This window comes from Colius striatus, chromosome 1, assembly GCF_028858725.1.
Source record: "Colius striatus isolate bColStr4 chromosome 1, bColStr4.1.hap1, whole genome shotgun sequence".
NCBI lineage: Eukaryota > Metazoa > Chordata > Aves > Coliiformes > Coliidae > Colius > Colius striatus.
Genome location: NC_084759.1, coordinates 79,505,942 through 79,533,165, shown reverse-complemented (window position 1 = coordinate 79,533,165; position 27,224 = coordinate 79,505,942). Strand labels below are relative to the sequence as shown.

Here is a 27,224-nt window from a genome sequence, read left to right as displayed (position 1 = left end):
TAAATGTAATTTCTCGCATTTCAGATTGTGTTCCATTCACTTTTAACTCCAGTGGGTAATAATGAAGGCTCTCAACTGCCCAAAATGCAGTGTTGCATTAAAAAATATGCAAAGGGTGAAGTACTGAAGGGCTGATAACCCAACAGTGAAGGATGCTCATCCCGCTGCTACATAACAACCACTCACTTTTTATATAAGTAGCATGAAATTTTGCTTATAAAACCACCCCAGTATCAAAGACATCTCTCTTCTTTTGTCTTGGGTACCTAACAAATTGCCTGTCATCTGTATCCCATTTTGGAATGTAAATGCAATAGGAACATTGAGCTGGAATACAGTCCTATATGACACAGCTGTGTGTAAGAAGGAGGATGGAGTCAGGCTATTCTCAATGATGTCCAATGTTAAGACAAGAGGCATCAGATATAATCTGGAACATGAGCCAGCAAAGTGCCCTCATGGCCAAGAAGGCCAATGGCATCCTGGGATGCATCAAAAACAGTGCGGCCAGCAGGTCAAGGGAGGTTCTTCTCCCCCTCTCCTCTGCCCTGGTAAGGCCTCATCTGGAGTACTGTGTCCAGTTCTGTGTCAGCTCAAGAGGGACAGAGAACTTCTGGAGAGAGTCCAGTGCAGGGCCACCGAGATGATAGGGAACTGGAACATCTTCCTTATGAGGAAGGGCTGTGGGAACTGGGGCTGTTTAGTCTGGAGGAGATTGAGGGGAGATCTTATTAATATTTACAAATATGTCAATGGTGGATGTCAGGAAGTTGGGGCATCCCTTTTTTCTATTGTATGTAGCAATAGGACATGGGCTAATGGGATGAAGCTGGAACACAAAAAGTTCCACTTAAATATAAGAAAAAACTATTTCACTGTGAGGGTGACGGAGCCCTGGCACAGGCTGCCCAGGGAGGGTGTGGAGTCTCCTTCCTTGGAGGTCTTCAAGACTCACCTGGACATGTTCCTATGCCACCTGATCTAGGTGAACCTGCTTCTGCAGGGGGGTTGGACTAGATGATCTCTAAAGGTCCCTTCCAACCCCTGCCATTCTATGATTCTATGATAAGAGGTTCCAAAAAAATACAAGGAAGAATTTCATCATTGTGAGGGTGATGGAGCAGTAGAACGGGCTGCCCAGATGGGTTCTTGAGTCTCTTTCTCTGGAGATATCCAAAACCCACCTGGATGAGTTCCTGTGTGACCTACTCTACGTGGTCTTGCTCTAGCAGTGGGGTTGGACTAGATGATTTTTCGAGGTCCTTTCCAGCCCTTGAGATTCTGTGTGTGTGTGTGTTTGTTTGTGTGATCTGCAATATGGAATTCAGTAGGACCAAATAACATAAATATTACTTGTCATCAGTAACAATACATTATACTCTCTAAATGTGTTTTCCTTTAAAAACAAGGGCAATGCAAATTTTTTTTGTGAATTGAAACTTAGCAGTAAACCATACAGATATACTTATTATTCTAATATCTTTCCTGGACTTTCAGTAGAGAAGATATGACTTTTTTTTTTTTTAATGAAGAAACTGCAACAGTGAAAAGAAAATCTTACTTTGGGTGTGGTACTTAGTGTTTGACAATGTGTGTAAAATCACAGCTGGACAGACTAAACCTCCTTATTTAATGATTACATATCTAAGAGATTTCTTTTACATATTGGTTCAGTTAACATTCAGCAAACACCAAGTTCATGGCATTCACGCCTATATGCTACTTTCTGACAAAAGAATATTAATAAGTAGGTATTCTATTAGAATGTTAGATAGGTATATCTACTCCAAAAACTCTTTTGTAAGATATGGATTTGTTGATCAGGCACAAATTCTGAAAAGAGTCAGCCTCTTTTTCACAAACCAAGCCCTAAACTTCATGCTAAATATGTGCAGTTTTAAGATTAGACTTGACATCCTCCTCCCTTGATATGTTTAACTCCTTTCAACATCACAGCTAGTACATATAATTTCTTTATCCTAAAATTGCTCACTTGTTTACATTTTTGCAATCATTAAAGCAGAAAATAGGCTGAAAGACTCATAGATGATTTTATTCAATCTTCAGTGTAACCATTGGTTTAATAGGAGAGGGCTATATTTACTTATTAAACAGACAAGTGTAACCATTTTAACTGTTTCTTTGTACCTTTATCGATTCAGTTTCTGGTCTTCACAGAAACCTTTAATGTGGCAAAAAAGACAAAACCTTACAAAATCCAGAGCTACAGAAATTATCAAAAGGTCTTTTTGCTTTGCTTTTAAATTGAGTGGGTTTTACATAAGTGGTGTTACGTTAATGTGATTCATTGACATAGTCCTTCCCCTAACTTTATACTTAGTTCTTTTTTAAAAGAATAATCTACTTAAACTTCCTGGGATTGACCATGTACATTGCATTGCAGGCCAATGCAACCTCCAATCCTGTGACTAGGAATTGGGAACAAGTAGTGAGAAGCCAGCACAAGACAAGTTTATTCTGTCAAGCTCCTTTGTGAAACAACAACATTGTATCTTCAAAGCATAAATGAAAGAGCAAACAGACCTCACTGCTCGCACCACATCTCCTCTCCCCTTTCTCATGTCAACTATTTATGTTCTTTCCTACTGAGACATGAATTACATCATTAGAACAAGTCTCATAAATTATAAATGAAAGGAGAGCTGGAATATGTCACAGTAATGTTTTATCTCTCTAGGAAGTGTGTATACACACATAAATACAGAGAGAAACAGTTTAAGAAAAAATGATTCCCAAACTGATTAGAAAGTATAATATGAACTTCTGCTTAAGGTGAAATTAATGGGAATTCAGGCACTGACTTTGTTGGAGTCATGTTGGGGTTTCCATATTTAATATTATTACAGACAGGTGGAAATAAAAGGCTCAAACCACTGTCAAATCTTTGAAATCTAGTATTTATCTACTAGGAAGATGCATAACCAACCAGTTTATGGTATCTGTCCTACCATTTCCAAGTTAGTTGCCTTTTGATCAGCAAATTGGTAGAGAGTCTTCCAGTTCCATGAAATATTAGCTTTATTCAAGATGTTTTTAATCTGATCATTTTGCCTGGGGAGAGAAGATTTGTCTCCTTCTTGCCAAGTGAGTATCATTCTCTTACCTCTGCATATTTCACCTGCCGTTTCTACTAAACCGGTGTTTGGTATTGCAGAATCGTACAATAAAGGAGGCACTGAGCAATTGGAATCCTTTTTTGGGCATTTTCTCAAAAAATGACACAATTAATGGGATTGGAAGGTTCTTTACTGTTTCATTATCCATGCTTGTTCCTCAGACCTGCTATAGTCTACATTTTCTTGGTAGGTACACAGGAATTTGCCTTTGGCTTCCATGTAACACTGGCCAGATGCAGTGTAGTCCTAGAACTGTATAGTTGGCATACTGGTACCTGAGTGAAAATGTATGGATTTCTGGGAGTTTTCTAGTGAAGCACAGCTATAAAATGAACTTTGGTAATTAAGTTCTTTATTTAGTCCTCATTTTTAAGTTACTACCAACGGATCCTGTTTCTTTAATCTGTATGTTATTGGATGCTCTTCAGTTACATGTAATGAATAGTTTAAATAAACAATTACAGTTTTCAATTAGTTAGAGTGTTTTCATTTTGTGCACTACACGTTATTTTCTCCTACTAAATGAACTTGGTCTGAGTGGAAATGGAACAGATATTTTGAGGTAATTCCCCTGCCTGTAGTTATATTTCAGTGCTTGAAAACCCAGCAACTGGCTGCTTCTTATCCAACTGAATTTGTCAGAGGTGTTGGGTGGACAGAGGCAGAGTTTCATTCATCCATACACTGGTAACTATTCACATACCAAGTAAGCTTACTAACCTTGCACTGCCAACATGTAACGTGCCCAGGGGTAAGCTGGGCTTCTATTCCAAACCTTGTTCAACCTTTTAGCCTTTCAATTGAGACATTGCTAAGACACATAGATAAAGCACATTGTGATGTGTTAGAGGAGTACTTTTGTAGATTTACTAGGCAAATCTTTTCACAGACAAACAATACTCATGTATCAAACTCCTAGCATTAGCTTCAGGACAATTCTTCTCTTCTGGCTTATTGACATAAAATATTCAGATCAGAAGTGAGAAGAAGGAGACATAATCATGACAGGTAGCATAAGCTAGGAGAACACCATTTGTGGTACTTAAACATTAGAGGTTTAAAGATATTCAACTTAAGCAAGGCTGAGAAAGATAAAGGCCTGTTTTTTTCCTGGGTAAGGCACTGCAAAAGCAGTTGTGTTCTGCCAGATGCCAGCTCTAAATATCCAAAGACACCATTGATCTAAGAAAAATGTGACAAGCCTCTTCATCTAACCTCAGCTTTTCCTTACAAATATTTCTCTATGAAATCCTTCACATCACATGGGCTCCTCATACCCTGCACTCTCAGCAAGACTTGCTATCCACGGAGTTTGTCTTAACTTCAGCAATATTGAGAAGACTGTCTCATCTCCAGTAAGACTCTGGCCTTTCCCGCACGATGTGCAGAGTAAATTGCTTTCCTCAGCTATGCCCTGCAGCCAGGCTTCTCTCAGCAGTGCCCAGTGACAAAAGTTTCAGCCCACACGCAAAGAGTAGTTCCTAAATATTTTGGTATATCAAGTAATGAAAAAAAAGTATTTGAAAATGCCACATTTCCAGAATATGGTTCATCCCAAACAATTAAGAAGAGGACTGCTGTCCTGATGGCTAAATCACAGCATCCATAATCTGAAATGATTGACGGTATGAATCTCAAAGGAGATGGAAAGTAGGCTACTAATGCTGAAAAACTACATTAGGGTTGAAAGTAATTAAGCATGTTTTAAGGGTGAAGTAAGCTGTATAATTAAAAAAAAAAAAAGAAAAGAAAAGGGACGTTTTAACCTTGAACCATGGAATTTAACCAATTCCACCATGGAATTTAGGAGAGTTTTATTAGTGGGAATTCCTGCCTCCCCCCTCCCCCCGAGTTTGTTGTATCCAGCTAAAAAGTGTCCCCCCGTTTCTTCTCAACCGAGGCGGTACTGTTCGCTGCCTCCGACTTGCCCGCGGCCAGCCGCCCGCCCCAGGAGCTGCCCCGCCGGGCCCGCGCGGCCCGGGAAGCCGCCCGCACCCGCGGGGCCGCCGAGCGGGGAGGCGCCCCGCAGCGCCGCCGGGCCCGCCTTGCCGATGGGGCGCGGGGGCCGCTCCCAAGAGGCCCCGCCGGCCGCCGCAGCCGCGCCGGGCTCCCTCTCGCCTTTCCGCAGCACCTCCCTCGCCTGCCTCCGCCCCCCAGCCGTGTCCAGCGGCTGCCCCAACTGCAGGGGACAGCCACCGCCTCTCCTGCGGTCAGCGCCGAGCGGGGAGGGCGGTGGGGCGGCGGCGCAGGGCCGAAGGCGCGGGACGGGACGGGACGGGACGGGACGGGCGGTCCCCCGGGGCCAGGTGACGGGCTGCTCGGTTCGCCGGAGCAGAGGCGGCCGGAGGCGGCGGGCTCCCGAGGGCGAGGAGAGACCGGCAAGGCGGCGGGCTGCGAAGGCGGGAGTCTCCCTGCGCTGCCGGGCTGAGGTGAGCGACTCCCCGGGGCTGGGCGGCAGAGGTGCGTGGTTCTGTGGGGAGGGGCTTTCCCGCTCACCTTCCCCGGAGGGTCGACCGGGCCGAGGTCAGAAAAGTCCAGCGGGAAGCTCCGTGTGAGGCTGCTGCTGGCGGGCGGAGGAGGGCAGCTCGGGGTCCGCTGCCAAGCCTCGCGGCTCCCGTTTAGTCACGTCCCCCTCACGGGTCACTCCGCTTGAGTGGCACTTGAGGGTATCTCCTGGTCGAGAGAAGCACAGGTCGGAGGGGGGGGGGGGGTGTGAGAGGAGATCCCGCCGGCGTGCGCTAAGCGTGCCCTGGGACCGAGGCGGGGCGGCGCGCCGTCGGGGGCCGTCTGGACCCGTCGGGACCCGCGGCCAGTGGGAGGTGTGAGGCCACGGTAAAGGGCTGAGGGGGACGCCTTTCCGACTTCGTCTTGAGGGGGACTACTGCTCGTCTTATCAGGTACATTTCTCGGTGCTGCTGGTGGAAAGATTTCCTTCTGGTTTCCAGCCTTATTTTAAGCGCTTAATCAGCACTGATATTTACATCAGCTTAAAAAGGGAAGGATTTTGACTGATGCGTCAGTAGGGTTTGAATGTGGTTTACGATAAAGAGCTAGGGCAGCGTCTCACTGAGATTGGATGTCTAGGCTGGCTTATTTTTTGCTCTCACCCACGTTTTCTTTGGAAATGGGTACTGAGAATATATTCAGCTCAGAAGTTTTTGCCGCTTGTTTCCTCTACGCCCTGCAAGGTAACCGTAGGTATTGTTAAGTAAAATGTCTTCAAAGTCATCTGTTGCGCACAATAATTGTTTGGAAGTGTTTTTTGCCTGGTTTTTGTCTTACCTGTTTACACTGGTTAGGTGTACTGGAAACATCATTTGCCGTCGGCATTTATTTTGCTTTGCTTTGGAAATATATAGGCTTTGTGATTCATGGGTAGTATTTATAACAGTATTAAACTCTGTTGCCTTTACTGTGTGATTGTCTTGCATTGATTTAGGTGGAAATGTTGACAAAAACGCTCATAAACTAATTCACTAACTTTCTAGAGGCGTGCCTATCCAACGAATTAGATGTGTGATTGTACAAGCCCGGGCTGGTTTTGACTTAAGTGAAATCAGTTATAGTAATGCCGAAGATGGGGTAGAATGAGCTTCAAAATGAGCCAAAACAGAGTTTACAAGCTCTGGCTTGCAGATATAAGTGTTATTCAGTCCCAAAGCAAAGTAGTTGGATCTTCAGCTCTGTCACTTGTGCTGGAAAGATAATGCTGATAATACTTGAAACACATTTATTTGTTTTGCTTGCATAGGTTGACATGTAGATCATCGTTGGAGGAGAGCTATACAAGTTGATATTCCTCCTCTTAGGCATTAAGCTTATGGCTTTAGCTGTTCCTTTCAAAGCTGGAAAGTATAATTCTGTAGCTGTTTGCACAAAGGAAAAAAAGCAGGATTTCGGCCTTTGCTGTGTGACTGGAAATGTGTTCATTGAGTTAAACTAAAGAACAGAAAACTTGTCTTTGCTTAGGAGGGTCTCCAAGTACTTGTCTTCACTGAGAGAACACCTAATTTATTGATAAAGACAATCTCTAAAGTGAAACGCTTTCAAAGAGGATACGTGAAAGAAGTTACGTGTAAAGAAAGTTTGTTCAGATATGGGTCCACAAACTTTTCTGCTTACATTGCAAGTGACTGTTATGTCATTTCTGCTGTGGCAGCCAGACAGTAAGTGAACTAATGTTATTAGTATCTTTACTAATATTGCTTTAGTATCTTAAGGTAATTCTGTAGATCAGATGGAGTTTGTCAGCACGTTTTTTCAGTGCCTTCCAAATATAATGTTAAAGTTCTATTTCTAATACATCAACAGAAATTGGCTCAAATTAGAGCCAGCTGGAGGGGATAAAGGACTAAATTCCCACACTCAAGTTAATTGCTCGGTTTATACAGGTTTCGTGCTGTGAATGGTTTTTGTCAGGTCTTCCACTAACAACTGTAAAGAGTTGGCAGGTTGTGGAAGTTTTTGACTTCATGAGAGAATAACTGTTGTTAAACTTGGATAATTTTTACTTCTTAATATGCAACATGATCAGTGGTCTTGGCAAAGACAGTGTAGCTTTAAAACTGACCACTACACTTGAGTATGGGGTTTTCTGTTTTCAGTGGAATAGTAGATTGCGTTATTTGAAGGCCAAAATCAAGGTAGCTAATACAACTGATCTCCTTGACTTCAACAAAATAGTTGGCATGAATAAGTCACTCTATTTGGCTTGAAATATAAGCTTTCTGATAAATGGTAAATTTAGTAGTTTTATTGTCTCTAGGTTAAATTAAAAGCTTTACACTTTTTTTCAGATGGATGGATTTAGTATTAATTTGTTGTAGGACACTAGTAGGTGATACTCAGCTTGCAATCAAGAAAGGAGCAGAGTGTTTATGTTTATTACATAGGTGCTTATGGTGATGAGAGTATTATTCTTTCCAGTCATAAATTTCTGGTGGAATTACAATCTGGAAAGAATCTATACTTGCTTTATGAAAAGATAGGCTTGTGTAACTACGTAGTAATTAATAAGACACAATTATTTGGGAGTCTTGCATTCCTCCTGTGCCAAAGGATCTTTCAAATTTATTGTTGTTCAGAGTGGACAAAGAATCCTTTGTAGTTGATATTAAATCAAGACGCAAAAATGGATCTCAAATTCCTCCCTGCATGAGTCACATGGATTTGTCTCCAACTGTGTGCTGAACATCTTGTACACCACAGGTGCTTAACCTGTGTTCCTTATATCAGCTTCAGGCTAGCTGTATTGCAGGTAATATGTAGTGGAACTTTAGAAGTATATTTGGCAGCTAAAGTCCTAGCTTCATCACTTTTTATTTTTCTTTTATCAATGAGTGCTGTAGCCCAGAAACCTAATCATTGTTTGGCACAACAGCTGCTTTTCAGCTAGTGCCTTGTTAAAACAGTGATTTTTTTTCTTCCTTTCTAGGTCCTTTTGTACTGGCTACTGAGATATAGCATTCATAATATCTCAGAGAAAAGCTGAAGTTTGTAACATGATTTTTTTTTTGTTTGCTTTAAAAGAAAACTGGACTGTCGATTATAAATGAGACAGTGTATGGAAAAGAAATAGTTTACAAAGTTCCTCAATCTACTTAAAATACTTTTTCACTCTCTAGATTTTAGAGGAAATTACTAGAATTAATCACATTGTTTCTTTTTTCTGAAATTTGCATGAGATGAATACCTCAGGTGATGCCTTAGTTACTAAAAAAGAACAACCACTCACAGGTTAAGCCCTGTGTATATTCTAATTTGAGGTGTTTCTTAAAGGAATTGCTGGAGAGTTATGGCCTAAGAGATCTATCAGTGAGTTTGCCAGAAGTTGTCGTGTTTGACAAGATGTTACACATAGAAATGGCAGAACTAGCAAGAAAGTGAGAAAAGTGAGTACGCCGATTATGGGAATGTTATTGTGCACATGTAACAAAAGGCAACATCTTTTTACTGATGCATTTAGTGTCTTAAATATTCTCTTAAAAATCCCTTTTATATTCTGTACAGAAAAAAATTACAGTGGCTCTCTGCTTGGATTTAATAGATATCTGGACATGCCTGGTTGTGAATGTTGCCAAATTCTATGTTTAATTTCTGAGTTTCCAACCAGACTTTGAATACCTTTGTTGCCTTTGCACCAAATTAATTATGGACATATGCTGAATGAATAGATTTCTGATAATACTGGTCATTTGATGTTTTGAAGTTTTGGGGACTTTGTTCCATCATTACTGATGTGTAGCATAGTTCAAATATTCAAGTCCAGATAACTTGAATTAATTTTTTTTTCTGGGTTTTTTTTATCTTCATCTGTGTTTCAGCAAGTCAGTATTGTGGTTAGAATGCTGGATATTAGGAGGAATCTCTTCACAGAAATAGTTGTCAAGCATTAGAACAGGCTGCCCAGGGAAGCGGTTGAGTCATTAGCTTTGGAGATATTTAAAAGATGTTTAGATGTGGCCCTTAGGGACATGGTTTAGTGATGGACATGGCAGTGCTGGGTTTATGGTTGGACTCCATCATCTTAAAGGCCCTTTTCAATCTAATTCATTTTATGATTCTAAGGCAGGTCACTTTTTTAATGGAGGTGGTGATGATTAAAGAAGCCATGTGGAGTATAATTGTACAAAGGAAATTTTCTGAGCTGATACATTCATGGAGGATGCACACACAAATGATGTTGGTTTAAATAAATTATTCTGAAATTGCATTGTAGTTGTCTGCTCTCTTGTGTAATGATCTTGAAGTATTTAAGAAGGATTCTTAATGATGATTCTAGATGATCTCTAAAGGTCCCTTCCAACCCCTACCATTCTATGATTCTGTGATTCTATGATTGCTACCAGGTAACTTGTTTCAGTTGCAGTAGTCATGGGCTACAGTTGGAACTTTGCATCTTGTCCTAACAACAGATTATGGGGCTTGTCTTGGCAATGGTACCATCTCCTTTCCCCCCTGCTCTGTAGACTTATGTAGTACCGTAAGGAAGAACAGTGCTAAAAGAGGCCCAAAACGCTACTCTAGAATAATCCTGTTTCCTAGAATGTCTTAGTAGAAGACTCCTAAATATTCACCTCATGTAAAGACTGAGGTCCCAAAGTCACTGTATTTCCTTACACTATACAGGGTAATGGTGCCCTATTCCTAATCAAAGTTGTAGTGGGACTCTGGAAGGTGCTTGCTTTGTTGCATCCATCTTTCAAGGCTGCTACACTATTTCTTTGGTCATTGACGTGTTGATTGAAACAGTCTGATTGTCTAAAAGGAAAACACAAAACCAAAAAATCTCCAACAAGTCTTGTGCTTCTTAGCTTCCAGAGAAATTTTAACAGCTCCAAGTACAAGATCCAAGAGATCTGTGAATTCCATAATGGATGAAACCACAATGTAGTTTCTTTTTTAGAATGCTGTTATTCAAGCCAAGAAGGCATGGAGAGTAGGGAAAGAAAGTGTAAACTGAACAGAAACAACTATTTCCCTTTTCTTTTCCCTCTTACAGTAATATAAAATAAACTTTCATGTCTCATTTTTGGCAAGTAGGAAAACTGAAAGCATGAGCTGAACAGTCTTCTTTCTGGCATGTCTGGCCCTCACTTGATTCTTTAGAGCTTACTTACATTATTCACTGGTTCAAATATTCCAGCTTTAAAAAAGTCTTTGTCCTTCCTGCTTTCTCTCTGCATCAAATTCTTGTTTTGTAAAACTTGGTGTTTATCTTCTTTTCTGTGTTTATATCTTTTTATACCCTTCCTCATACTTTTTACATGGCTCAAGGTGCATGTCTGGTATTCCTATAATCTCTTTCTATGTGCCAACTTAAATGTAGTCTTTGCTGTACTTTCAGTCTTCTACTCTGCAGAATACACCTTTTGTTGTTTTCCCCCGTGAAAACCTACATACCTCTATACCCCAAAGTCTTATTAATGACAATATAAACAGCCTGCCTGTAGTTGAAGTAACCAGACTTGTGACAAACATAGCTACTTTATTACATCTCTGCTTCGTATGCTTCTTCCGTACTTTGTAAACTCTTTAAAGTGGAAACCTGCTCAGATGTTTGCCACTGAAGGGCTTTTTAGTTTGCTCTAGAAGGTTTAGTAGGGTGTGTGGACAATACTGTCCTCTCCAGGGAAAACACAGCACAGAAGAGGATTTCCTGTATAGTGTAGAACTTTTCTTAAGAGCTAGAAAAAGGCCTTTTGCTCATCTCCCAGGTGACTGCTGAATATGAGAATGTGAAACGTTGCCAAAATGGGTAAGAGGGAACAAAAACTTGCTTGAAATCATGCTCTGTTCCATTTTTGTACCATATTTGATAACAGAAGCTACTGTAAGAGAGAATTAAGTATCAAAAGTGGTTTTTGGCACTGAGGTCTGTAATGCAGAACCATCCGATAGCATATTGAACTTAGGAATCCACTTGTACAAACCTTAATGATTAAACTGACACTTTAACATGAATCTAAGGGGAGATCTATGAGTTGAACTGATTGACCTTGGATTGCACATCTTGGTATTTTTAAAATAAGATTTTAAAAAATAAAATCTTTCTAATGCCAATGTCCTGCAGCAGTTGAAAGACTAATCAAAATATCTCCAAGAGTTTTCCTTCTGTTAATTTCTGTTAAGAACTGAACTGATGAGCTATGAGTTTTACAGAAGCCTCATGTCTGTAACTAAGTGGCTTGTTGCTCTCTGTAGGCCAACTTATTAAGAAGTAAAATAGTTAATATCTTTGAAAACAGGAAAGGTTTATGTCAGGAGGACATGTTTAGAATGTCCTTGAACCGGCTCCAGATGTTACCATTGCAGTTTTAGAGTAAGCTGGTGTCCTACCTAAAGTGTCTGTGTAGAACACAGTATGCCCTTTTTTACAGTCTTTGATATGCAGGAGAATATTAATGAAGACCAAGCTATTATCAGACGGTAATAATCCTATTACTGTCTTCTGGAAAAACACATTTAAAAAACCCCAATGGAACAGCATTTTTAAGTCAATGGTGCTACTTCTGCTGTTAAGTCAGTGAGTACTCTATGTGCCAAAATTCACAGTGACATAAAACTTTCCAACATAAGCGTCCTCCCTATTACATCTAACTTGCTTCAGCCAGAATTTAAAAATAACATTTAAAGTTTACTACATTTTGGTTTCAGTCTGGAAGTTATAAGGGACTGAGAGAAGAAGTCTACAGTCTTACATTTCTGAAAGTAATTCAAGGTGTCAAAAAGTTCTCATACCTGGGCAGTATGTTTGTCTTGCTCTTTTCTGCCTTTGTCACCTGGGATATATTTGAATAAGGCAGACTGTCACAGAAAAACATCCAGAAGTCTATCATTCATTATTACCTTCCTCCTCAGCTGTAAATTCTATAAATTTGGGAAATATGCAAGATTTTAATAGGGGATAACTACAAAAATAGACAGAATGAGCCCCAAAGGGTATGGATGAAGTAAATGTGACTTAGCTAAAGTGCAGCATTAGACAGCATGGTTAGAAGTAAATGATTGATTACTTTGGGTCTTGATTTCCAACTTAAGTTTCTGTTACCAACAATTTATGCATTTGCAGTGAGAACTTACTGTGGCTCAAATTTGGCGTAAAAGAACTAATAGTTTTTTAAATTTTAAAGACTGTCAGTAAATGGATATAATCAACAGCAACTGTAAAATTTGAATGCATTTTTTCAAAAGGTAATTTATCAAAATACTATGGCACAGAATAGCTGTATTTGTCTTTTGCACTTGACTTTATGCCTATTGGAAAATATATCTGCTGTCCTGCAAGGCAAGCAGTGGCTTAAGGTAAGGCCTATATCTCTTGGTATGTCACCTGTGGGTGCACACTTGGAAAGCAGTCCAAGTTTCTCCCACTGTGCTTGGAGTGGAGCTGCACTGTGGAGCCCACCTTAAGACTGGTCGCAGTGGCATAGACTCTATCCCGTCTGCCCGCCAGTTCTGTTTTGTAACACAAACCCTGTTTCCTGGGGCACCCCCAAGTCCTTTCAACTGTTAAAATTTGTGACTCACCCACTAGGTGAGGGGATTTAAGAACATCAAATAACATTATCATCTTTCCGAGGTACAAAACTGGGTACAGCAAACACCGTGAAAGCCTTACAGACCTTGGTTTTAAGAGTTTTCTTTGCCTGCTCTTGTAAGTTGCTCCTGGCTTACTGACCTTCATCCCTCTATTCTGCCTATACTTCTTCCACAGGCTTCCTGTCACAGTGTTTCTCTTGGCCAGCCTATTAGATTTCAGTACCTTCTCTTGCAGAAACACTGTGCTCTGGAAGAAGGTAAATCTCCCATTGTCCTGAAGGACAATTCCATCAAAAAGCTAGCAAAATAGCATGACATCAGCTAATTAATACCAATGATTAGAATACAGACTCCTCATTATACCATCTTCCTGTCATAGTTTCCAGTAACTTCTTTAATTTCCAGAGAATATAGTATTTATGCAGAACTGCAACACGTGGAACACAACATGCAACACATGGAGAGCAAACAAGAGGGAACATATTTATGCCTGAGCCCTTACTTGCTGTTTTCTGAGTTTCCATTTTATCCACTGATCATAAAGTAATGGATTTGAGTATGTTCTACTTCAGGCAATTAGCTCTTTGTAAATAAAAGTGACTTAACTGTTGTTTGGGAATAGCAAGTGAGAAAGTAAATGCAGCCAGTTATATCTTTACCTGTAGTCTAAGTATAGATTTCTTTCCCACACTTAGGTGACTCAGTAGTTGTGCCCAGTAGCTGTTGAACTTGTTTAGATTTACTTGATTTATAAGTTAAAATTTTTCACTCTACTGCAAAAACTTTGCAAATTCATATTGGACTTCATGAGTCATCCTGTATTATTCTATTAAAATGAACAATAAAAATGTTTATTTGAACAAATGAACACAGTGAATAACAAATGAAAAAAGTGACTGATGTCCACAACTATATATTTACAATGACATTACTTTTCAGGATCATTATTAACAGTAGAACTTTGGAATTCAAATACAAAGAAGGACTTACATAAGTTTAAGGGGAGTATAATGTCCAAATGTTTTAGAATGTATCGTGTGATCTTTCGTGCAATAGATATGGTGAAATAATATTTTACATCTTACTTTAAAAAATCTAAAAAAATAAATCTGTCAAAGCTAACAGCATCTTTTTCTTTCCATGAGCTTGCAGCCCACAGTTACTTGTGGCATTTCTGTGGTTTTTTCTGCAGTAGCTTCTTGCCCTGAGAATGAGATCAGGATTGGGAACCAAACTCTTGCATCTTCCTTAGGAGTTTACAGTGTTGCTATAAAAATGTCAGATGGTCTTCTCAGTGATGTCCAATGATAGGACAAGGGGCAATGGGTGTAAGCTGGAACATAAGAGGTTCCAAAGAAATACAGGGAAGAATTTCTTCACTGTGAGGGTGACGGAGCACTGGAACGCACTGCCCAGATGGAGTCTCCTTCTCTGAAGACATTCAAAACCTACCTGGACGAGTTCCTGTGTGACCTACTCTAGGTGGTCCTGTTCTGGCAGGGAAGTTGGACCAGATAATCTTTTGAGATCCTTTCCAAACCTTAAGATTCTGTGATTCTGTGAATCCATGGGTAGGGGACTGAAGAGATGCTTTCTATATAGTTACTGAGATTAACAAAGCTTTTGAATAAGCTCTCTGAGGTTGCTTTCTGGCTGCTTTTGGTTGGGGATTTTGGAATTTTTTTTGGCAGGGCAATGAGGGGGGATTCTTTTTGTTGTTTATTTTTCAAAAGCCTTATTTGTGCAAGGACTCATGGCCGTACTCTGATGTATTTGTGAGTCTTTGGAGAATCAGAGCTTGACGTGCATTTTTGGGTTTTTTTCATTTTGTTTTTTTCCCTTTTAGCAAACAGTTCTTTCTTTCTTGGTAACTTGGCAATAGTGCATTTTTGTGTGATACATACCCAATAGTATAGCAGGGTTGAGAAGATTTGCACTCTTGGGATGGAAATGTTGTTTTTCATAATATCTGAACACCTGCACTTTTTCTAGTCACTGTAGTTTATGTATTTATTCATTCTTCTAGGATGGTTGCCTGGGGAAAACAGCACTGCTGTGTTGGCAGAATACAGGACATTTTCTTGAAATTCAGGATTGTTCTAGCAGTTCTTTTACTTCATTTGTTCCTGGCTACAGCAGGCAAAGGTAAGACAACTTTTTCCTGAATTATCTAGTGGTGGTACTCTAAATAAATAGCATTAGTCTTGATGAATAGGACTTTTGTATATATTCAGAACAGGCAAGTTTCAGCCATCTTGAAATCGGGAGCTAAAACTGCCATTAACAAGAAATGAAACAGTTGGTGCTTAGCACTTTAGATATACAAATCCTACATTTAGAGTGTTTGTTTTTATAAAGAAATCACAAGTAGTAACTTCTTTTTGGCTATGGATGAGGAGAGAATGTAAACCCAATGCGTAGTAACAAGAAAAATTACTTTCTATTTTTTTAATTGAAAAAGTTAATATTTTCAGAATGTGTTATTAAATCTATCACACTGCTCTTACATGAATACTGCAAAATCCATTGAGCTGCACTCTTCTTAGGGCGTGCATGAGCATGGAACAACTCCTGAATTGCTCTTGGTTGTGGATCTGAATATGGCTAGTGAAAAAGTAACAAAGTCCAAAATATGTAACAGAAGTTATGTATCTTAATTTAACAGGCTATGCTCTTTATATAACTGTAAATGAAGAATAAATTTAGAAATTTCTTGTACAAATTAGGTAGCTGACATGGTAATTTCTTTTCTGTGAGAATCAGCAATTTGTGCTTCATTTATGGCTATTCTGTAAGCTGGCAGAATAAAGCCTGTCATTACTCTGGATCTCAACTGATATGGGTAACAGTGCTTGTCATTTGTAAAACTTCCTTGTATCAATAGTGTGTAATACATTTATTACATTAGCAATGCACATGGAATATTAACAAATTAGAATTTTTGCCATATACTTAATGACTAGGTTTAGAAACCGCTTCCTGTGTTCTGGCATGTTATTTTACTCTAGAAAGTCAGTTTCTTACAGTTCAAATGCACTTAGTAAATATGTCTGCTTAATGACATTGTATTAGCAATGACATTTCACAAGTTTACCTATTGTGATTCTAATTCTCAAAATGTAGTAATTTTCATAAAATGAAGGTTTTATTGATACAGAATTTGAGATTCAATTGATAAAACTGTTGCTAAGATGGTGAGGTTTTAATCTCATGTACTTTGAATAGTAAAAAGGACAGGGTTGCTCAGCAGATCCATGGAGGCCACAGAAAAAATTTTCCAGGGAAAATTTGACTGCATCTAGACTGCTGAGGAAGCAAACAAATAGGGATTTCGTCTTTCACCTACATATCACTTGCAAGTGTAATCCTTCAAGAAAAGCTAAACTGATGCAAGGGTTTATTTTTGGTTCCACTCTTTTTTTTTTTATTATTTTTAAGCTTTTTAGGCTGTTAGCACTGTCAGCAGCATCTCTTCTCAGTTCTCTCCTCGTCTCAGGTGCCAAAGTATGTGTTCTCCAGGAAATATGAAGACAGAGGAACTGGCCTGTGTTGTTTCCAATGTCTAGGACACTCTGGATAACGTGGCATGGTTTATCCCTAGACTTCCAAATACGACTGTGAATGCAAAGGAGGGGTGAAATTAATTTTGAGGGAAAAGTTCTTAGCTTCAGATTTCCAAAACATTCGGGAGAATCAAGTGACTCCCTGTAGAATGTTTAAGAGTTTTAAGCTTTTTATAAAGAATAGTTAAAAGCTCTAGATGGAATATATTAGGGTACAAGATTCTGGTGATGTCATTTTAATGTACTGTAGCAAGCCAAATGTGTTACAGGTGGCAAACACTTGAATAGAAATTAATGACTATTGCTGTTACTAGTTAAAAACCAGATTATCATAAGTCACAAGTCATAAACTTGTGACTATTTTTATTCAAGAGAATACTCAGCTGCATTAATGCTCAGCTATACTGATACAGCAATGTAAGGAAAGTAACACTGTTACTTACTTACTAAGAGGAACAGTTCCTATATGTCTCTATGGTTGGCCAGATGTTGTAAATATACATTATTCCTATCTGAAAATTATTGAAAAAAGAGCATTTACATTTTTTGTTTATGTTTTCATTACTATATCATTCTCAAAAAGTTTATTTCAAGTGTTTGGAAGGATGTGCATACATTGCAGTTTCTTTTAGGGCTCAAGAGTTTCTTTTAGGGCTCACTTATTAAGTGGATGCTCTTAGTTTTAGTGAGGGTAAAACCCTCAATTCTTGCATTTATTAGAGATAAATGGATTAAGAAGGAACAATTTGCATTTCTGAAAGAGATTGAGTGGAAATGGCACTGAAAAGCCAGCCCAGAATTAGTATTGCATGAAGTTTCCTTGACTTGAAATTATAATTTTTGCTTAATTTTCTTACTCTGGAGATGTTTTGAGCATTCTTTCTATTATGCTACCTTTTCTGTCCTGTGGTGATAAAGGTATGTTCATGACATTCTGAAAATTATTTACATTGTCTGGACCCAAAAGAACTAATTGTAAGCCAGGAATGCCATTGTCAGAGCTCCAGCTCTTCCATTCTGTGGTCAAGAGTGGGCAACAGCGCACAAGTACCATTACTAGAGAAAAGAAGTGACGATTGACAGAACATCTAAAAGCTTTAAAGTACTGTCATCTCCTGCTTATGTTGCATCAACCCACATATCAAACAGGCTTAGCTTAAAAGGATGTTGATAATTAATTTCTTTCTAATTTAATTCTGTAATGCATGTGTTCCACTTGGAACAGTAATGTGCATTTTCTGACAATGATTATGATTTCCTTTGTGCTTTTCCAGCATTCTTTAGGTAGAACAACCAAAATTTTCCAAGCATTTCTTGTAACAATTCAAAGAGTATTGGTATCTGTTCGCATAACTTTGGTACTGCTTTGGGTACATTTTGAGTTTTTTTGAAATGTTTAGAGCAAAGTGGGCCAGGCTTTCCAGTTTCCAGAAGGGCAGACATCTCTAAGTATACTCTTTTGTTTCTTAGTTTAAATTAATTCATCAGTTCTTGCATACTGATCAACAGCAGTCTTTTTGAATGATGTGAAGCAGACTAGGAGAATCATCAGTGGGACTAACCTAATTTTACATATTTCTGTTGGTTATCTGCCTTAAAACTGTTTTCACCTGAAAGTTTGTGTCCACTTTGGCTCCCTTGACTACTTTGTAGTGTCGACTCCCCTAAAGAATGTAATAGGATTTTGCAGCCTGTTCATTAATTTTCAGTTGTCACATAAACACTTAATGCTTAACATGAAGTCAAACCTCTCTCAGAATTTGTTCACCTCCAAAATCAAGTCTGCTGAGGGTATCTCAAATTTTGATTAACAGTTTTGTTCACGGATGGACTTCTAGTCTGGATAGTTAAGAGTGCTTTTAAGTTTTGAAGCTATATCATGAAACTTCCTTACCTGGTCACTTTTACTGTATTTGTATGCTCAAGATTGCTTTCAGAAATTTTGGAGGATATATAATCATGCAGTGTAATCTTGCAGAACCTTCAACATAATTCCTACTTAATAATGAAAGACTTGAATGATTATTTTTCTTTGGAGAGACTGTGTCACAAGTGTTGGCAGATAACTGTATATCTGTCTCGCTCTTTCCTTTAAAAAATGAGTTTCCTGATGATCTGTCCAAACTGGAAGGTAGCAGATATATTTTAGTTGTAGTCATCCTTTTACTAAAAAAGTTAGGTATGTTTGAGTCTGTATCTAAAAATCTCTACTTTTGTGATACTTTCCCATCCCACTCAATCACCTCATCCCTACTTTTGAGTTACATTTTAAAAACTGGTTTTTTAAACTAGTGCTGAACTTTTAAACTTAGCTGAGTATCCCAAGTTTTGCTTTCAGGCTCAGACAAATTGCCAAACTAAGTGAATTCATGCTGTAGCATTGGAAAGTGAGGAAGTAGTTCTACTGCTTGCTGTTGGGTCAGGTATGTTTTTCTTCTCCATAGCTGTAGAACCATGCTAAGTATTACCTCGCCTTTCAGAATCCACTATCTGCTAGTCAGGATTTTCAGCTAATTCGGCCAGTTTTTGGTCCATACCCTTGTATGGATGGCACTTTCATGATGTATATTGAACTTCAGGAATGATTCAAGGTTGTGAAAGATGCCTGCAGGTTTCTGCTGATTAGCATCACAAGAGAGTCTCAAAGCTTTAGTATGCAACAAGAATAGCTGTCAATGACTTTCCACGAAAATGGAATGATACATTTTGTGTTTCAGACTGTTTCTGGTAGCTTGTACCTATCAAGCTGTACTTGGAAGTTAGGAACTTCCTCCTGTTTTTCATTTGTTGCTATTGAAAAAGACATTTAAGAGCCATGTGGTCAAGAGACAGAAGATTTGAACACAGCCCTGATTCAGAACTGGCCTGATGAAAGCTGATGCTCTGGTTGAGAAGATCACAGAAGAGCTGGTTGTGATCTGGACTGCTAACTAGGACTAACCTACCTTGGAAAAAACAAAACACAACAAAACAAAAACCCTGATCCAAGTTGTCTGGAAGTTTGTCTTTTCACAGGGGAGACGGAAAAGCTTTCTTTTCCTGTGTTGACTGATCCATTCGTGCTATCCACCTCTGACCTGATTAATCGCATATCTCCTCAGGAGGATACCTAAAAGATCAGCATATAAGTAAACACCTCCTTAAAGGTGTCAGTAATGTGTTCTCTTGCACTGGTTGAGCATCTAGCAGGCTCTTTGTTTTTCTATAGTTCTATTTCATGTCTTGTAGCAGTTTTTGGATAAATTTTGTTGCTTATGGGTGCACCATAAAGAAAGCAAGAAAGATAATGATTGTGCAATTGGAATGTGCTTTTTTCTACAAAGTAAGAGTCAGCTTCAAAGAGCTTACATCTACAGCCACAAAAGCCTGAACTTTACTGTAGTGGGACAATGGAGAAAAACGAGGCACCTACAAGAATTTAACAGTTACAGTCAAGTTCCAGTGTTTGAGGCATTCCCTGGCACTACTAGTTTTACCAGCATTGTTAGAGCCCAATACCCCTTTTTCACCAGTAAGCTCTTAAAATTCTATCTACTGTCACAGTTGAACTCCAGGTTGCCACCATCTCAATGCTTCAGTAGTCTGGAGATTGACGGACCTGACATCTCTGCAAGTTAATGTCCTGGTAGAGAGTAACAAATGGGAGCCGGATGGGATTCAAGTAAACCAGTGGCTCCAAAACACATTTCCTAAAAGTTATCTAAACTTGTTCTCTTCTAGAATATAGCTGTCTTCTACTTTTCTTGCTGTTCCTCTGCCAGTATGCAGCAGAGGATTTAAGAATCTCAGGGTTGGAAAAAAATGGCACAGAGAAGCATGACCTTGTTCAGAGAAGGAGGAAATAAGAGAAGGCTGGGAAATAAGAAGGCAGTAAGGACTATAGTACATACTTCTAGCTCTGTTTCTGTATTTTATCCAGTATCTATTACATGCAAAATACCTGTATAGTCCTCAGAATAAGTGTTTTGCCTCCCACTTGTCGTTTGAGTGTTGCCTTAGAGGTCTGAGTGGTCATTCTTTGTCTTATTCATGAGTTTACTTCAAAGCTTTCATGAGCAGCCAGGATTCTAGGTAAATGCCTTGGGACAGTATCATATGGAAGGATAACATCCATACAGAAGATCCTTTTAAAAACAAAATAATTTTACAAATCACCTTTCTTTTATTTAGATCAGGAGGATTTCCTAGGACGATATAAAGCTGTCTTTAAGACTGCATGTGAAGATCCTTGGATTATGTCACCAAGAATTTCTCTGCATCCCTTGAAAGAATTCCTTGTCTGTGTGCATCTCAAGCTATATTCCTCAAATAGTCCCTGGACAGCTTATGTTTACAATCAAGAAACAGCTCACACCAATCTCTCTTCAGATAAGTACAATCTTGGACTTACAGGACATCATAATAAATTGAGGATATGGTTGTTTGGATATCAGATAAATACAACAGCAAGACTTCAAGAAAACACTTGGAACCATATATGTATCCAGTGGAAAAGTGAAAATGTAGAGATGAAGGTATTCATAAATGGATCAAAAAAACTAAACAAAAGGCTACCTGGGAAAGTTAATTTCCCTGGAAAAGGGAAGTTCTTACTTGGCTGTTCAAAGCTGCCAGGTACAGCTACATCACCTGACCTGGGCATGACTGGGGAGCTGTACATGTTCAGAATGTGGGATAAAGCAAATATAAAGCAATCTGTGGGCTGTGAAGATAGTGGTGTTATACGCTGGAGACAGGAGGACTGGGTCTATAATAAGACAGTAGAAGACGATGACTCTTTGCCATGTGGTAAGTACCACTGCACCCCTGTTTTTAAAATAGCGTTTCTGTTAAAAGCTGATCTGAACATATCTAACATTTCTTTTCCAGATTTTACAAAGTCTGTATCTATTGGACATTTCTAGCTAAATGCTTAATGAGATCTTGTGAGAATCTGCAGCTTTTGCCAGCTTTTACCCAAATATAAAAAGCATAGCAGCAGTCCCTTAAAGAGTTTCAACTTACTTCCACTTTTGTGTTCTGTCTGTTGTCCAAGTAATGGTAATGAGAGCAGGATACATCCAACCAAAACTCCTTGGAGTATTAGGGCTTTCTGTCAATGTCATTTTAAAGTGATTAATTTACACACTCCCTGTTCAGGAAATAAATATAGAGGAAAGCTTTGTTGGCCCTCCTTCTGCACATTCACTGGGCCAGAACTTCAACAAGTGCAACTTTTCACTGCTTCACTGGCACATTACACCATCTTTAGCTGGTATGGTCTATATCTCTAAAGAATACTAGGGGCTGCTTCTCTACCTGTAATGTCTTCCTTTATTAAAATGTCTAAATACTTTCTCACACGTCTCTCAAAATTCCTTTGTGCCATGAAAAAGAGCCATAAAAAGCTTTAAACCAAAACATCAGAAGATTTTATTTTCAGAAAAAAATGAGTTAAAGCAAGGGAATAGTATACTTCTAGCTTTTGCTGTCATATCTGTTGACACAAAAAGCAAACATGAATCAAGCTTGAGTGCAATCCAGTTTATCAACTGTAGTACATGGTATTGTCCTTTAACACCTTCAGAGATTTTAAGGTGGCTAGCTCTATTGGTTCCTAAAAGCCTTATCCAGCATAGGCCCTTCAGTTAAACTGTAGCACCAATCATAGAATCATAGAATGGTAGGTGTTGGAAAGGACGTTTAGAGATCATCTAGTCCAACCCTCCTGCCGAAGCAGGTCAATCTAGATCAGGTCGCATAGGAACATTTCACTGTGAGGGTGAGGGAGCCCTGGCACAGGCTGCCCAGGGAGGTTGAGGAGTCTCCTTCCTTGGAGGTCTTCAAGACCCACCTGGACATGTTCCTATGTTACCTGATCTAGGTGGACCTGCTTCTGCAGCAGAGTTGGACTAGATGATCTCTAAGGGTCCCTTCAAACCCTACCATTCTATGATCCTATGTCCAGGTGGGTTTTGAAAACCTCCAGAGAAGGAGACTCCACAGACTCCCTGGGCAGCCTGTGCCAGGGCTTCCTCACCTGAACAGGAAAGAAGTTTTTCCTTATGTTTAAATGGAACTTGTGTTCCAGCTTCATCCTATTACCCTTGTCCTGTCACTAGATACAACAGAAAAAAGGGATGCCCCAACCTCCTGACATCCACCATTTAGATATTTGTAAATTTTAATGATATCCCACGGCAGTCTCTTCTTGTCTTCATCACCTTTGTCCTTAAAAATTGTATTTATCTATTTTGTATAAACTAAAACCATCTTTTAGCTATGTAATATTATAGTCACTGCCTGACTAGGTAGATTAAAAGTGTCTTAGTAAGGACAATAAAATAAGGTGACCAGATTTCTGAGAAAGACATCTGTCTAACAAAGCAGGACTCATGGAGAATGTCTCTAATACAGGGTCTTAATGAATGAAATGCCTCTGCTGGCCTGATGCTGTAGCTGGGAGTACATCTTCTCTGTTGGGTTGTGGGATTTGGGAGGGGAGCTGAAGAAAGGATGTCTTGCTTTTGCTCATATGTGACTCTGTGTGAAGCAACACAATCCTAGAGCTCGAAGGAGGAACTTCTGGTTACCTGACAAAACAAAGAAAGTCTGAGAGAGATCTGTTCGTATAGTGGGATAAATCCTGGTTGGAGTGAAGTATCTGATGATCTTTCACTGAGGCACAGAAAGGCCAACCTTCTTATTTTCAATTCCTGCACTTTCTTCCCTGAATACAGAAGATCCTCAAGCATCACAGGGCAGATTGACTAGGCAGTGCCCAACTTCAGCCCAAACTAATGATTTTAGAATTAGTGATTTAGGGACTTGTGGAATCTTTTGCCTAGGGTGAGAGCTCTCTATTGAGTGTGTAAGATACATGGTCTCCAAAGCTCTTTTACTTAGCCAAATTGAACTTTAATTATGCTGACAGAGGTTTGTTTCAGTACAGGGGCTATCTTTGCTGCCAAATATAAGTTATCTCCTCTAGATAATTTGGAAGAATCAGCTTTTCAAAGAAAAGTACTAGATTTTTTTTAACCATTTGTTTGCCTATTTTCAGGAACAGATGCATTTTATCTGATTGCTCTCTTGCTCCAAGTCAACCTGTGAAAGGTGTATCTTTAGCAAATATCAGTGCAACTATTAAACAAAACCATAGCATTGACAATAGGAGCATATAATAGTCAGCATCAGCCAATTTTAATTGATGGTGCTAGTAGCTTCAGAGTCTGATCTTTTTCTATAAGCTCCTCTGTACACCTGGTAAAAATTGTCTGATTTTGGGGACTTCACTGTTTTTGTTAAAACAGAAGGACTTTGAGTAGTAGGTCTTCCAAAAGATCTGATTTTACATCTGCAGAAAACATAATTGCCAAAGAGCTAAAGCTTGGGAAGGGCTCTGCCTCCTGTGCAAGCACAAAAGGTGGAAAGGAAGTTGTTCATTACAGTTATAGTTGTGCCGGAGGACAAGTTTCAGATTTTTTTTTTATGACATGGCTGGCATTTTGTGCCTACAGAAAAAAAACAGTTTGTAAAATGTTCAGTCAGAGGTTACCATAATTTCTGTGATTTCTTCTTTGCTTAATACCTCCAAATGTTTGTGCATTTATCTAATTGGTGTCTCTTAGGCTGTGATGAACTCCATTAATATCTAGATTTACTTAATGTCAAATTATTAGCTTACATTTCCTTACCTCATTTCTCACTTTTCTTTTTGTTGATGCTTCAGATTTTTTTTTCTTTTGGTTTATTATTTACATTTATAACAATGTTTCACTTTTTTTCTTAACCATGGGAGATCTAATATGGACCAGAGTGCTGATTCTGCTAAGGTTTATACACATGGCTACCATCTAAAGGAATGCTCACCTTTAAGTAGATGGCTCCTGAGAAGTAGATGGGATTACTTTTACAGCAGCAATGTATCTTATGCATCTGAAAGTTTGCAAGAAAGGACAGACCTTACTGATTTCTAGTTTATAAGGAGTGGACTAATGGAACTTAGCAATTAGCAAACTTCTAGATCTGTGTTAAAAGATACAACTCTTGCTTCTACCAGTCACACAGTCTTCTGACTCACCTCTGCTTGATCTAGTCGTTGCATGCTGAGTGAGTGTAAATACTGCAGGTAGGACCAAAGAACTAAGGAGGCCCCACACATTGTGAGTCACTAACTTTCCACTTAACATTCCTCAGGTTCCTTTGATAATTCCCCTTTTGCTGAGAACAAGAAGTAGCAAAACAGCTGTGATAAGGAGAAAGAGGGCCACAGATTGAATGTACCTCACTTTAAAGATCATCTCCTGCTATTTAAAAATATGTAAGTGAAGAAAGATGTGCTCATTGTTCCAAATGCCAACTTTAGAAAATTTATTTATCATGTTCCTTGATGAATGATTTCCATTTAGCTACAGACTTTAATGTGGACAATGGGACAGATATCACTATTGTCTCTGCATAATCAAAGAAAAAGAGCACTAAATGCTAAAAATCTCAGGGTGATATAACAGAATGCAAAACCTCAAGAAAACAGGAGAGCTTAAAATCCAAAGTGCTTGAGAAGAAATTTTAGTCACCTTTGAGCACCGGCTCTCCAGTTGTCATTTGTAAATGAGATATTTGCAAATTGCCTTTAATAATAACTTGACCACTGGAAGAAACATACTGTGTTTAAACATTAGTCATTTCAGTTACACATTAAACAGTGACTTTCTTAATCCAAATATAAATATCCAAACTGTTACACTGTGCATTTATGCAAGGAGCACAGAGAAGATAGAATATCTTTTACAAATTTCAGTGACTAAACAAAATAGATGATTTATGGCATAACTGTAAATAGTATCTCTGTCATCTCCTTTTTGGCATCGGTGCCTAAACTTTTAGTAGAAGTCCAATGCCTGCTGGTTTTGATTTCACTTTCTTGCATAAATACAATGCCGTACTTATATTGTGGCATTTTAGATTTTTCTAAACTTGTCCTTTCCATCCTTCAAGTTTAAGGTGTTGCCCCTCTTTTCCATGTATCTTTTTCACTCCCAATATTGCTGAGCCTGCTATTAATGTTGCTGGAGGAGGTTTCCAGGCATGTGGGAACAAAACAGTTTCATGGTGATGGGAGAAATGCAAAGTTGCTGGTGCTGTGTGTGGCTATTGTGCCTTTATGTGCTCAAGGAAATCTTCAGGTTTGGCTGTTGTTCTGGTTTGTGGGTGTGGGCAATAGGAGATATGATTTAGGCTCATGTAATACCTTTTAAAGATTTGCTGAGTGCACTTCTGATGACAGGATCAGTTTTCTTGAAAGGGAAGGCGGAGTCCCAAGGCTTTACCTCTTGTAGCAGAGGATGGAAATGTAGGTGTTACTCATCGGCCAATTCAGTCTGCATCCCGGTCTGTTGGGTACCAAACTTTGGGCCATATTGTTACATTTACTGAATGGATCATGAAAGCTGGAAATGAAAAGATAAATCATTTGTCTCAATACCATTTTTGTTCTAAGATGTAAGGACAGAATACTACAGAAACCTCTAGAGGCTCTTAAAGGAAGTAAATGTGACGAGGGAAAAAAATACCTAACTCTGGAGTGCCTATTTAATGAGTCATGTACCATTCTACTTTGTACCTATTAACAGAACACTATTGACCTTAAATTTCTTTGCTCTTGTTGGCTCCCTCTTCTATGACATTAAAGAAAGTAGCTTTTGAGAATCAGCATGACAGAGAGGAGGTGATTTGATTCACCTCAATGTCTGATGTACAGCTTTATACAAACAGAACAAAAATGTATTTATAGCCTGATTTCCTAAAAACCTGTGTAACATCAAAACTGAGTTAAAATATTGCACCTAAATTTTCTGTTAAGATTATTAAAATGAACTGACTAAAGTGACAGAGTCAGATGTGAACAGGCACTTTCATAGTTTTCTCACATTTGTGTCAGTCCAGTAGCCAGCGATAATTCATTCTTTCTTCCACAGTACCACTGCTGTCAAAGCAGACATGAGATGTCATGTGAGGCACCTAAACATAAAATTAAGCTTGCACTTAGTTTTAGTCTATAGACTTCTACAATGTACCTCAAAATCTAACTTAAAAGAAAGTAAAAATGAGCTAATGCCTGCAGTGGAATAATTGAGGAGGATTTTTATGTGTTACGGTTATTAATACCTTGTGTGATGGGGTGGTTTGTTTTGGCAGAATGTTTATCTAGCTGAAAGGTTTATCAAATGTTAAAGGGAACCAATCTTTTAATAGAAAATATGGATTTCATTTGGAGGTTGGAATGTCATATTTTTAGTGCCTATTTCTGTAAATAGGTGGATTTTAGAACAGTACCATTTGCTGTTTGGGCTACTCAGTTTTGCTCATGAGCAAGTCCCATGAAATGTATTAACACCAGGCATTTTTGTAGTGTTGTATCTAGTAACACTGAGTGCAGATGGGTGGTAGATACTGCACAGTACTGGTGACTGATGCAATACATACTGACGTCTGTTACCTG

At 38.9% G+C, this 27,224-nt stretch overlaps 1 protein-coding gene across 3 annotated transcripts in view; it reads left to right on the top strand.

Annotated features, from left to right (window-relative positions):
* The first annotated feature begins 5,396 nt into the window (after window positions 1–5,396).
* ADGRG2 (adhesion G protein-coupled receptor G2) overlaps window positions 5,397–27,224 on the top strand; it is a 55,198-nt gene continuing 33,370 nt past the window's right edge. For 2 of the 3 annotated variants that reach the window (XM_061999347.1, XM_061999338.1), the window contains exons 1-3: window positions 5,397–5,566; window positions 15,205–15,323; window positions 20,912–21,529. In XM_061999347.1, the coding sequence (XP_061855331.1) occupies window positions 15,206–15,323; window positions 20,912–21,529 (736 nt within the window). In that variant the 5' untranslated portion in view covers window positions 5,397–5,566; window position 15,205. The remainder of the gene's footprint in view (window positions 5,567–15,204; window positions 15,324–20,911; window positions 21,530–27,224) is intronic. The other variant, XM_061999357.1, reaches the window with a different exon arrangement.